Source organism: Manis javanica, chromosome 1 (assembly GCF_040802235.1).
Source record: "Manis javanica isolate MJ-LG chromosome 1, MJ_LKY, whole genome shotgun sequence".
In the NCBI taxonomy this organism is placed as follows: domain Eukaryota; kingdom Metazoa; phylum Chordata; class Mammalia; order Pholidota; family Manidae; genus Manis; species Manis javanica.
The window spans coordinates 180,159,095-180,171,232 of NC_133156.1; the positions used below are offsets into that span (position 1 = coordinate 180,159,095).

The 12,138-nt window shown below is 54.2% G+C and overlaps 1 protein-coding gene across 1 annotated transcript; it reads left to right on the forward strand.

Annotated features, from left to right (window-relative positions):
* Positions 1 to 3,858: 3,858 nt before the first annotated feature.
* Positions 3,859 to 7,890, forward strand: LBX2 (ladybird homeobox 2). The gene is made up of 2 exons (XM_017668717.3): positions 3,859 to 6,007; positions 7,045 to 7,890. Exons 1-2 carry the CDS (start codon positions 5,803 to 5,805, stop codon positions 7,428 to 7,430), a joined length of 591 nt encoding a protein of 196 aa, XP_017524206.2. The 5' UTR covers positions 3,859 to 5,802; the 3' UTR covers positions 7,431 to 7,890.
* Positions 7,891 to 12,138: the final 4,248 nt, after the last annotated feature.

Consider the following 12,138-nt stretch of genomic DNA (forward strand, 5'->3'; position numbering starts at 1 on the left):
TCTCTCTTCTTCCTTCTTGTCCTACCACGTATTCATGTTTGTCCTGTGTCCTACATCCCTCAGAAATCCTGAGTTTCATTGTGAAAGAAGGCTTCTTTATGCCCATGGTCCCTCTGTGAATTACCAAAGGAGGGCATAGATGACTCTACAGCTGTAAAACTCAGAAGGTGTTTCAGAGTAGAAGCAGGCCACCCACACCAGCTCTTTCTGGTGGCGGGAAGGCTTGAAGGGGAGTGTCGCAAGACCTGGGTGAAAGTGTCACAGTTCAAGAGTGGTGAGGGTAGGGCTAGGGTTAGACAGTGGCCGCTGCAGGACTGAAGAAGAGTGATATTTTAAAGAAAAATCCAAAGACTTGCCCTAAGGGAGAAAGCTTTTTAAAAAATTGGGGTGGGGGGCTCTCAGGGAGCACAGGGGGATAGTCAGAGATGGAGACATAGCTGGCCATAGAAGATTCAGCAGGCCTTCAGGTACCTGGGCCAGGTGTAGCCGGGGTGGGGGGAGAGTAGTGGAAGAGAGGGAACTGGTGTCCAGGACAGCAGAGGCAGCTTCAAGAAACAGGAAAGCTGCAAGGCTTAAATGCCACTGACTAATTCAGTAAAATTCCTTATCTAGATGAACCAGGCCACAAGCACTGGACTCTGGAAATAGACCCAGCCAGCGTCTCTGTTCTATGGGGCCTCTCAGTGTGGGGAACAGAAACTTGCCCAGTGGGATAGTAACAAATGGAAGAAGAGGGAGAGAGTTCCTGAAGGAAGCTAATGGGCCACTGCTGAATCAGAGACAAGTAGGGTGGAGCAGGCAGCATAAATGTTGCAACTCAAGTTTAGAGCCTAAAGCTCCCGCCGGCCTAAGTCTGACCCCATGAATTTGAGGTGCTTGTTGTGCGTAGCTGGTGAGGGCTGAAGGCAAGGAACTATGTGGCACAGTGCTTGAGAGAAGGATACAGTGAAGGCAGCCTGAACTGGTGAAGAGAGCCTGAGACTCATGGAAAAACAGTTCTTTTGGGTGCAGGGTACACAATTGGCCTGGGCTTCCCTTTGGAGATGAAGTTTATAGGCCACAAGAGAGGAGCATGTAGAGAGCCTTCAAATGTGACAGGCAGGCAACAGGGACCAGGGAAGGGACATTGCAGAGCCACCAGTTGGGCAGAATTCATTCCTAACATGATCTCCAAGACTCCCAAAGTTTCCCATGTTTAGGGCCTCATGTCTGGAGTGCCTCCCCACTTACTACCCTACTGACTGTCCTTGGAGGCCTAAGAGTCACTTCCTCCAGGAAACCTTTCCTCAGCCAGAGTCAGGGCTTGCTCTGCTGCTTTTGGGCCTGCCTCTATATCAGCATATATCTCAAGGTTTGGTATTAATTACAGCTATCCTAGGCCTCCCCACCTTCTTCTCCCTTCTCCATGGCCTAGGCAAGCATACCACCCTAAGGTTGTTTTTGAGGAATTTGTGCATGAAAGGACACTCAAGTAGTGACTCTGGAGAGATCGGTGTGGACTGGGGAAAGGAGAGTAGAAACACTCCTGGGGGCTTTTCTGGTGCCCATGCTGTTGCAGGAGTTTGGGAGTAGTCTGGTCAGGGCTTGGCATTGGCTTGGGGTCAAGAAGGCTCAGAAAATAAGGCTGTCCAGAGGACCAACCCTCAGAACATGCTGTTTGAGGCCAAGGAGCAGCCAAGGCGCCCAGGCCTGGATCTAGGGTGGAGTGGCTGCTCGGCCTTGCTCCCAGCTCAGCAGAGCCCTCTTTTTGTCTGTCAGCAGAGGTGGCAGTGGCAGCTGCAGTGTGTCTCCCAAGGTGGCTGGTGCAGGCCAGCTGCGGGCTCTACACCGCTCTGCCTATGGGTCCATTCCCCACGCAGACCTTGTGCCCCGAGTCATTTGCGTCTCCATTTGCACCAGGGCTGGTGAATCAAGCCTGTGGTTCTCTTGGGCTCCGTGACCCAGAACCAACTGCTGCATTCAAAGAGAGGTGGACGCAGGGATGCCCCAGCATGCAGCTGCCCTCTCAGAGGCGCCCTTGATCTTGCAGCACTTTGGGGCAGAGCATCAGTCTTCACCTGCAGGGCCAAGCCTGCCCTTGCCTCTCCGCCCTTCCTTACTGAGCAGTTTCCGCAGTCCACACGTTTTCATTTGGTGGATTCCTTTACCCAGGCTGACCTCAGATGAAGCCCCCTCTTCTCGGCAGGGAGATGTGCTCAACAGAGGACATTTAGCCTCTGGATTTCACACCCCACGCATTCCTCTGAATTGTGTGACTGTATGAGGGATTAGGGGACCCTCAGAATGGGGCAACAATCCAAGAGCTGGGCTTGCTTGCCCTCCTCCTCCCACCCTTAGGGAAAACCCATTAATCAGAGTGAGAAGGAAGTGGGTGGGAGTTTAGGGAGGAAACTCCAGGCAGAGCAGCATGGACCAGGGCATCTGTCCAGCTCACACACTTACTATTTTCTCTTTCAGAAAATGTTATTGCCTAGTGAACTGAATTCAGACACCTAAACCTTCCTTTCATTACTTCCAAGGCCTCAGGTCTGTGAGCTCTTTGCTGCCCTCTTCTCGCAAAGATCTCTGAGGCCGCTACCCACGTGGTGGGGTGGGCGGTGGGGGTGGGTGGTTGTGGCTGGGCTGGGGAAGGTGGGATGCTCAGATACCCTGCACACACACTCAGGCAGGCACCCGGAGACTCACTGCTCCGGGGAAGTGCCTTTGCCTCCTGCGCTCCTCCCCATCCCGCCCTGCAGCCCTGGGAGAGACTGGCCAGACTGAGGGGGACAGGTTCTCCGTGCTAAAAACTGGGGCAAATCTCAGTGCCCCCTCCTCGAGAAGGGTGTGGGCTGCAGAAACTGCTCAGCAAGGAAGGGCGAAGAGGCAAGGGCAGGCTTGCGTGAGAGGGCAAGGTGGGTGAGAGGTACAGGGTCAAGGAATGAGAGTAAAGGGGGTAATGAGGAAAGGGAAATCTGAAAAGGGGTGATGAAGGGAGATGTGAGAGGGCATCCTTAAGTGGGATGGAGGGGCCTTCCGGGAGGAATATTGAAATGTGGGGATGCCTATAAGGGGAGGGAGCAGAGGACCCCAAAATATCTGACCGGACAATGAGGGGAACCTGAGGACATAAAGGCAAGAGGGGTTGCTTGAGAATGCCGGGAGAGGACACCAGAGGGGGCATTGGTGAAGTTGCCTGTATGTGGACCTCTCTGGGAAGGACCCAAGGCAGGGAGAGTTGGGCCATGGGGATGGGAGGTATTGCAGAAGAGGTGCAAAATGGCCAATACTGGAGAATCTCCCTGCTCCCCAACTGGGCTGGGAGGAAGCTTATGAAACAGCTGAGCTGCCTCCCCCTTCCCCCAAAGCCCAGAACCCAGGTTTAATCTCTTAATCTTCCTCATTAATCACTCACCCTCCTCCTAGCCCCCCTCCTAGGATCTGGTTTCTCCCCAGCTCAGGTTCCAGAGGCTTCTCTGGGAAAAGTCCCCTGCAGTGGCCCCATGATCATCTAGACAAGTCCCTGGCCACTGGGACAGATTTCGTCAGGGTCTGCTGTCAGGGGCCTCTTCCCTTTACTTATCTCTCCTCCCCTCTCCTCCCTCAAACTCACGACTAGGGGCTGTCCAATCTCATTGTCGAGCCCCCTTACCTGAGCCCAGCTGCAGCCAGGAGGAGGTGGGTGGGAGGGATGGAAGAGGAGGAAGGCAAAGCTGGAAGGCAAAGGGCCCTTAGGGGAGCCCTACTCTCCCCACAGACACAGGCTTCTAATTAAGAGCAGAGGAAGAGACAGCATAAAAGTGGCATAGAGAATGCAGGAGCAAATGTAGTGTCTGGTTGGTGACAGAACTGGGAGATGAGCAAGGCAGTTCCTGTAGCCTCCTGCGACCCTCTTTAATTACAAAGTGAAACCACCAGGATGGTTTGGAGGGTTGAGGCCTCCAGCCAGGAGGATCTCTTCTCTCTCCAACCCCCCACCATTAACAGCCAATAAACAAGGTCCTGGGGCTTCTCAGCTTCCCACTGTGGCCTGTCTCTGCTCTCTGAGTGAGTAGTGTGGCACATTGAGCTGAATGTATTGCTCAGAGGGCACTATTAGGGTGCTATGTGAGTGTCTGGGGGGTAGAGGGTGGTCATTGGAGGTCATTTATCAAGAAGACCTTTAGTTTTTTCACTTTTGTTAGGTGGGACGGACCAGTGCCAGGCCATGTGAGGGTCCCTCACCCCCCCTTATAAAGTGCCTTTCTGTCCTTGAAAAAGAGTCTTTGGCTTGGTGCCTCTAATCTCCCAAGCTATGTTTGGAGCACCTCAACTAGGCTCCACTTGCCCCAGGGAATAGACAGGTGGTCACAGAGGATCACTGCATAAATTGTAAGAGGTGCAGAGGTCTACAGAGAAGGTAACACGAAGGACAGTCCAGGAGGGACTCAGCTGTTCTTGGAAAAGCTAAAACCCATAGCAGTAAGTTCCTTAGGAGTGGTGAGCTCCTCACTGATGGGGTTTCTCTGCTACCTAGCTACCTGTGGTGTGATATGCAACCAGAACCCTTGCCTTGTTGGGCCTCCAGTGGTGGAGCCGCACTGTCCCAGAGCTGCGTTCTTATGAAGGATGGCTGTGGGGGCGCACCTGGGTATGAGCCCAGGACTAGGATAGGTTTGGGAGAGAGGAGAGACAGACAGGACAGAGATAAAACAGGAATGAACATCGGGCCTTAAGAACTTGTCCTTGGGTTGGCAGGGTTTCTGTCCCAGGTCTGGTTGGGTCCATGAAGTTTGCCTTCCAATTCACTCTTCTGTTGGGCGTTGCCCTGATGCTCCTGGGCAGTGACCAGTGGTCTCTCCCACTGCTGCTCCCACTTGGTGATTCCTAAGACTCCCAAGGCTGAGGAACCCCTACTGTGACTACAGGAGCTTAATAAGAAGACAAAGATTGGCAAACCAGAAGGCCCTTGGTGGAAGTCACTCTTCACTAGCACAGACCCCTGCTGAGCAGGAGTGCCAGCCCTGGGTTTGCTGTGTCCTCTGTCCTGAGGCCCAAGTCTCCATTGGCTTCTCCATGTATTTTTACTTCCTCAGGGCGTCTGAGCTGTGGTGGGACAGCCTTGGATTCAGTCCCAGAGCTGGATGGAGTCCACTCAACTGAGCTTTCTTCCCCATAGCATCCACACTATTCCCAGTTGTAGTCACTCTGGGGCGCCAGGTTCTTTCAAGTTTCGAGTCTCCCCCCAGCCCTCTGCGCTAGGCTAATAACTTCCAGCCTCCAAGAACCACTTTAAGAGCAGTCCACAGGGGTGGGGCGAGCTCTAGGGGGGCCAGGTCAGGAGACTGAAGTCCTTCCTAGGTGGGATCACGGATCCCAGCACAGTCAGCTCTGATCTCCCTCTTCAGAACTTTGCAAATCCCCAGCGGTTGAGGCCAGGGAAAGTAATTTTATTGCAGGCGAGTTTATGAGCCAGAGCAGCAGCTGGGCGGGAGTCTGTGGCACACAGAATCTGGGGGCCTCCTAGGAAGGGTCCAGCTCCTGCGTGCACGGGGCGGCTCGGGACAACGCGGAGAAGCCCCACGGCCCTGTCTGACGGGTCGTTCCGCTGGCTTCTCTCCTCGCCTCCCTGCCCTGAAGATACACCGCTGCTGGGACATCTACCAGCTCCAGACCCTCTGCGGCCCGGGGTTGGTGGGTGGGGGCGCAGGAGGAGGGGCGCACGGGACTTGGGCCCAGCGCTGGGGGCGGGTCCGAGGCGGGGGGCCCAGATCGGGAGCCGAGCGCCAGGCAGCTGCCGAGCCAAGCGCAGCGGGCGTTGGGACTGCCACATCCTGGCCTGCCATGAGCTCCGGAACCGAGCCCCAGACCCCCCGGACACCCTTCAGCATCGCAGACATCCTAAGCCCACGCATGGTCCCCGGAGGACCCTCTGTGGCTCAGCTTACAGCGTCGAGTCCAGGTCCCTCGTCGCCTCTATGCGCACTGGAGGAGCTGACTAATAAAACTTTCCACGGACTTGACGGGCACGCTCCGAAGCCCTCTGAAGGTATAGCACTGCCAAGGTCGCGCACCGTGGCTTGGCCTTCTCCCCATCTCTCTCCTCCAGGTTCCTGGTCTCTAACCTTCGTTCACCCTGGCCGCCACCCTAATCTGCCCCCTCCCCTCAGCCCACCTGCAGGGATTTGCATCTCCCGCTCCTCCCCTCCCCTCTGTTAGTTCCCAGGCTCCGCGGTCGCTCCCTGGAGGCTGCCAGCGCGGAGGGGAAGGGCCGTTCTGTCGGGAACTGAGCGTCCATTCTCTGTACGCGGGGCAATCGCGACAGAGAAAGGCCGAAGAGAAAGAAACGAAGGCCTGAGCCAAATGAGTTGAGTTAGGTAGGGCAAGGGCGTAGTAGAAAGCGCTGGGAGACCGGGCTTGGGCCTCTCCGGGTGTCCAAGCTCTGCTCCAACCTCTCTCTGCTCGAGAGGGCCCAAGGAGCAGAAGGCCTGTGGAGCGGCAAGGGTCCCGGGGACTACAGACTCCTCTTTGCTATGCCCTGTGTACCCCCGCTATTAACCTTTTGGGTTTGAGGAGGGGGCTCCCGTCACTAAAGATGTATAAGCCAAGAGAGCCTCACACGACCCACGAGTCTTTAGAAGGGCACGATCCGAGTCCTGTTACAATCACCATGCGCAGTTGGCGGCCCCTACCTTGACCACGGTTGGGTTCGCCTCCGGGCCAGCCCCAGCCTGCAAGCCCATCCGACCAGCGTCGCCAGAAGGCTCCAAGACCCCGCCTCAAAAGGCCTGACCCTGCACCAAATCTCCTCTGGCCTGTCCCGCCCTCCTCCCATTCCCTGCCCCTGCAAGATGCCCACTGCCTCCTGCCACCCGTACCCAACTGGCCGGCTCCACTTTGTACCCCGACTCACACCTCGGCCTGACCCTCGTGCAGTTGGGTAAGGAACCACGGCCCTGGCTTCCGTCCGCCTTCTTGCCTCCCCTTCCACCCCGATCCCTCGCCCGACCCCACCCCCAGCTCTTCCTCCCGGGGCAGAAGCCCGATTTCCGCAGGCTGGAGACTGACCCCTTCCTATTTCTACAGGCCGTGCGGCGCCGGGCGCGCTGGGCTCTGGCCTGGCCGGCCGCAGGCGGCGAAAGTCACGCACGGCGTTCACCGCGCAGCAGGTGCTGGAGCTGGAACGGCGCTTCGTCTTCCAGAAGTACCTGGCGCCCTCAGAGCGCGACGGGCTGGCAGCGAGGCTCGGCTTGGCCAACGCGCAGGTCATCACGTGGTTCCAGAACCGGCGAGCCAAGCTCAAGCGCGACGTGGAGGAGATGCGCGCGGACGTGGCTTCGCTGCGCGTGCTGCCTCCCGAAGTCCAGGGCTGCCTCGCTCTGTCCCACCGCACAACAGGCCCCGGACCCGGTACCAGCCGACCTGACTTCGGGCCCCACTTGTCAGACGAGGAAATAGAGGTGGACGATTGAAGGCAAAGCCGCCGCCAGCCCTAGTCTCTGCGGCCCTGGACTCCTTGCCTCCGCGCTGTGCGCCCTGTCTGGGTTCCAGGGTGGAGGGAGGGTGTGGATACCGGTGTCTATACCTCACAGTTCAGATGCCCACGATTCCCAACTGTAGAGAATAAAGTCGAGACTTCTCCACATGATGTCTCAATCCCGGCCGGTGGCAATAAGAGTGAAATCTGTTGATTCTTGCGCTAATTCTGCACCTGGCACCGAGAGCCTTAAACACAGTGTCTTCTATAAAACCCTATAGCAACTCTATAGGATAGGTGATATAACAATATCCATTTTACAAAGGAAGAAGCACTGGGTCAGGATTTGGACATAGGCATCCAGCCAGCCTTCAGAGCCACGGCTTGTCAGCCTTGTCTGCTCCAGAGACTCTGGGCTGAGGGAAAAGCAATGAGACTCTGGCAGCTTCCGGCATCTCCTCCCCTGCTGGCTGTCTTTGGTCGCAGGATTCCACCAGGCATTAGATCCACCACTGCCTCAAAGACCTTGCTCCTGAACTGTAGGGGGGACCAGAGTGAGGACGTCAAGCCTGATTGTTTACTCTTTACTTATGCTGAGGTCATTTAATAGAGTCCCAACCCTTCCCCCTGTTCCTGCCAAAAGCAGCTTACACTGAGACACAGAGGAAGTGTTGCTCCTGGGAGGAGGAGGCACAACCCCGTTGTGAGGACTTCCACCCTGCCCTTGTCCAGAAGTGTTCCCATCAGGATGGTGGCATTGGTGGGCAGTGGATAGGCTGGGTCTGACCTGTTTAGGCAGAGCTTTTGAGTAGTAGCCTTGCAAGGTGAAGACTCCAGCTCATCCCCCTAACCAGGGAGATAAATTTCTGAGATTCTTCTAGTGATTAGTCACCCTCCTGCAGTGTGATGGGAAGGGAGGACAAAAATGGGGGAGGTGCGGGGGTTGGCTACAGGCCTTCCCCCATGACTGGTCACCCAGCCAGTCTTACACAGAACATGCTTAAGCATCTTTCCCATTTCCCCCTCTCTCCTTGTCAGTCCTTCCTTCCCCTCTTAGAACTTGCCATGCTTCTGCTTAGATGGCCCAATCCTACTCTCAAGGATGATCTGAGAATAATCCATCCACGGTCCCAGGGGAGTCAGCTAGGGCCTCAGTTGCAGGTAGAGGTCACAGGAGAGTATAATGCAGGGAGGGTGAACAAGACTGGAAGGCAGAAGGGCACCTGGCATTTTCAGACAATAGCTATTATTTATTGGACACAGTCCCAAGTGCTTGGCATGAATTAATCTTCACAATAAACACATAAGATGAGACTTTAATTTTATTCTAAGGATAAGGAGACTGACTTACGGAAGCCCATGGACACTTGTCAGGAAGCTTGTAAGTGGTGAGGCTGGAACTAACCTGTTATTGTCTGACCTAGGAACTCATGTTTTTGGCCACTACAGGTTCTGTCCATTAACTGTGACTGAGCCTAATTGAAAGAAGAAAAGAGTTTACAAAGAAAGAAGAGGAGAAAGGGCCAAAGATAGGGATTTAGGTATTGTACTGTAGACAGAGCATGGTCCTTGAAAGTTTTAGAGAGGAGAGGCATGAGAGCAATGTTTCGGGCTGGCTAATTTGCCTACACGTGCAAGGCGTATCAGAGATTGGCAGGGATCTGAGGAAGGAGTATGTGGCCACTGGAGAAGGTGAGAGCTGAGTGAATTCACAGCCAGACTTGGAGCGGGGAGGAAGGGAAGATGTCATGGAGAGGAATCAGTGTGACTTTCCCAGCGACCAAAGCCTGCATGAATCAGTGACAACCTTGCAAACCTGGGAAACTGGAAGAAAATGGCATCATGGACAAAAACAGACAATGACTACTAGTGTAGAGCTAAGAATCTGTCAGCCATATGTACCAAAAGTATTCTTTGCACCTGTATTGCCCCTTCAATACACATACACAACACACACATGCCTCCCCTGCTTCCTGCTTGGGCCCCCTTCCAATTCCCTTCATTTTCCTCTAAAGGTGCCTCTTTGGAACCTTTAGATTAGGTTAACCAATTCATTCCTGTCTTCCCAGGACTTTCCCACTTATAGCCCTAAAGTCTCACACCCCAGGGAAATTCCTTAGTCCCAGGGAAACCAGGATGGTTGGTCACCCTGATTTCCAGCCCTGGGGACTCAGAACTCAGGCTGCTGGGTCAGAACCCTAACAGTTAGCAGTGTAAGGTGGAGGCAAAGTAGGGGCAAGGTGTAAGGAGTATTGTGATTCTTACAGAAGATTCAAGTCCGGGATAGGCTGAGGTACTGGGAGAGGATATTTTTCTGAAAAGCTGAAAGAGCAAGGCGTCAGCTCAGCCTGAAAGCATAGACAGCACACAGTTGTGGTGAGTGAGCATTCTTCGAGGGGCCAGGAGTCCTAGTGGAATCCCCAAAGCAAAGAAGTACCCCGCCACCTTCCAGCCACAGTAACCCAAAACAAGAAGGCCAGATAGCAGGCTTCTAATGGTGTGACTATAATATAATCACCCCTTAAACACAATCACCTCTCCCAAGCCCACTCCCCAACCAGGCATGGGCAAAGAATTCTACTTAGGAAATTGGGTCTAGTCATGTTAATTGGATCTGAACAATACCCCTCCATTTGAGACTTTCTAAATTCTAGGTCAGTGATGCCACCTCTTGTAATCATGCCTTGGATAAACAAAACTCAGACCTATTCCACCAAAATGGTCTCTGAATGGGTATCTCCTCTGTGAGGTCCTCTGCTTCTCAAACATTAGAGTTCATCAGGATCACCTGGAGGACTTACTGAAACACAAACTGCTGGGCCCCACTCTGGTGGTTTCTGACTGCGAGGGTCTAGGATGAGGCCCAAGAATTTGCATTTGTAACAAGTTCCCAGTTGATGCTGCTGCTGCTGGTCCAGGGACCACACTTTGAGAATCACAGTCTGGGAACTTTGCATTTTGTGAACTAAGCAGCAATTCACTCATATTCCTCTCTTCCCACTGTGGGAATCATGATTGTGTAGGACAGCTACAGATAAAAATTGGTTTATTTAACACTCACTATGTACCAGGCCCTTGGTGGGTATTTTCTCGCACTTTCTCTTTCAGTCCTCACAACAGCCCTGTGAAGTAGAGACTGCCCCATTTTACTGATGAGGGAACTGAGGCACAGATGTTGAGAGACCTGCCCAAGGTGGTCCAACCAGTTAACAGCAGACTTCATCCTGCCGTACAGCATTTAAGGGGCCTGCACCATAAACAATAAATTTGGGAAAGCCCCTTTCACCTCCTGTCTCCAGGTATGAATAGTGTTGAGCAAAACCCATAGTGGCAGGAAACATTTATCCTAAAGAATCATTCCTCTGGGAAAGGCATTCTGGGAGGCCTACAAGTCCCCTGCAGTTCCACATTTAAGTGAGCTGAACATCCCAGGCAGAGCTAGGGAGGAACTGGCCAGGGGAAGCTGGTAGGATCTTAAAAGAAAAACCAAGAAGAGATCATGATTCTTACCAAGCAAGTGGAGAAGTATAGCTTTCTTTCAGCGCAGTTACCCTTGGTGGGAAAACTGCATAAATTCACCTTGGGTCAGACTGGTTACAATGCCCAGGTGCTGGAGTGGAGAAACTGCATGGCCGAGGTAGCAGCAGCCTAGGCCTGCCAAAGTTCTATCAGCAGGAGAGCCGGTAGTGGGGGAGGGTGCAGATGTATGGGTGCCAGCTCCAGGAAGGAGCTGGTAAGGGACTTCGCAGATGCAAACCTTCGGTGAATCTTCTAGCAGTCACAAGAGATGAGTGTAAGACCACTGGGCACTGGAGAGGTCAGCATATGCATAGAAATGTGGATAAGAAGGAGGGCATGAAGGGCTGGGGCCAGAGAACACAGGGCCAAGAACCGCAATTAGGAAGAGGTGTGCATCCATCAAGGTGAAGGACAGGACCCCGGCCTAATTCATCACAGTGACCCAGTCCTAAGCAGGGATCTGGCTTGTGAGGTGAGTCCCCCAGGGCCAAGAAACAGAGCAAGCTCCAAACGCCCCCTGCTGGATCTGCTTGTCGGAAAACCCGAACGTGGGTACACTTTCCTTTTTGAGCCTCCGTGGGTGAATTCACTTTTCCTCCCGCCAGAGGAAGCCATCTGCTTGAAAACCAAAGGAAGGCTGTTTCAGGGACACAGGTCTCCTTGCTCTCGTCAGAAGTCTCTGTGGCACGAGGAATGCCTGCCAGGGCTGTCTTCAACTGTGGTTTGAGTATACGAGGTCTCAAATTTTGCAGCGAACAGTCACCACAGTGTCTCTCCTTCCCTGGGGCACACATCCGGCCTTGTCCTGCGAGGGACAGTCCTCCCTTATCGGGCCTAAGGCAGACACTGGGGCCCAAGTCCCAGGATATTCCTGTCCTTTGGAGGGTCCTGGAAATGGGAAGGATGGGGTCTCTGGAGGAGGGGCCAGTTGGAATGGCTCAGGTGGCAAGGGGGATAATGCAAGGGTGGAGACAGAAGTCCAGGGGCCCTTGGCGTAGTGCTTGGAGGGCAGCTGGGGGAAAAGAAGCCTGAGGGACCTGGCTCAGCAAGGGAAAATGATGGGGAGAACTAGTTGGCAGAAGCGGCGCACAGATTCCTGCTTCTCACTGGTCCTGCTGAGAAGGGGGTCAGGGGCATGGATACTCCCTCTGAGCATAGCCCCAGCCCCTCATGCCACCTATTCC

Bases quoted from the DNA above. Each gene is read 5' to 3' on its own strand.
- LBX2 (XM_017668717.3), top strand. From the start codon at position 5,803: ATGAGCTCCGGAACCGAGCCCCAGACCCCCCGGACACCCTTCAGCATC. The intron at 6,008-7,044 runs GTATAGCACTGC...CTATTTCTACAG, and splicing joins CGCTCCGAAGCCCTCTGAAG to GCCGTGCGGCGCCGGGCGCG.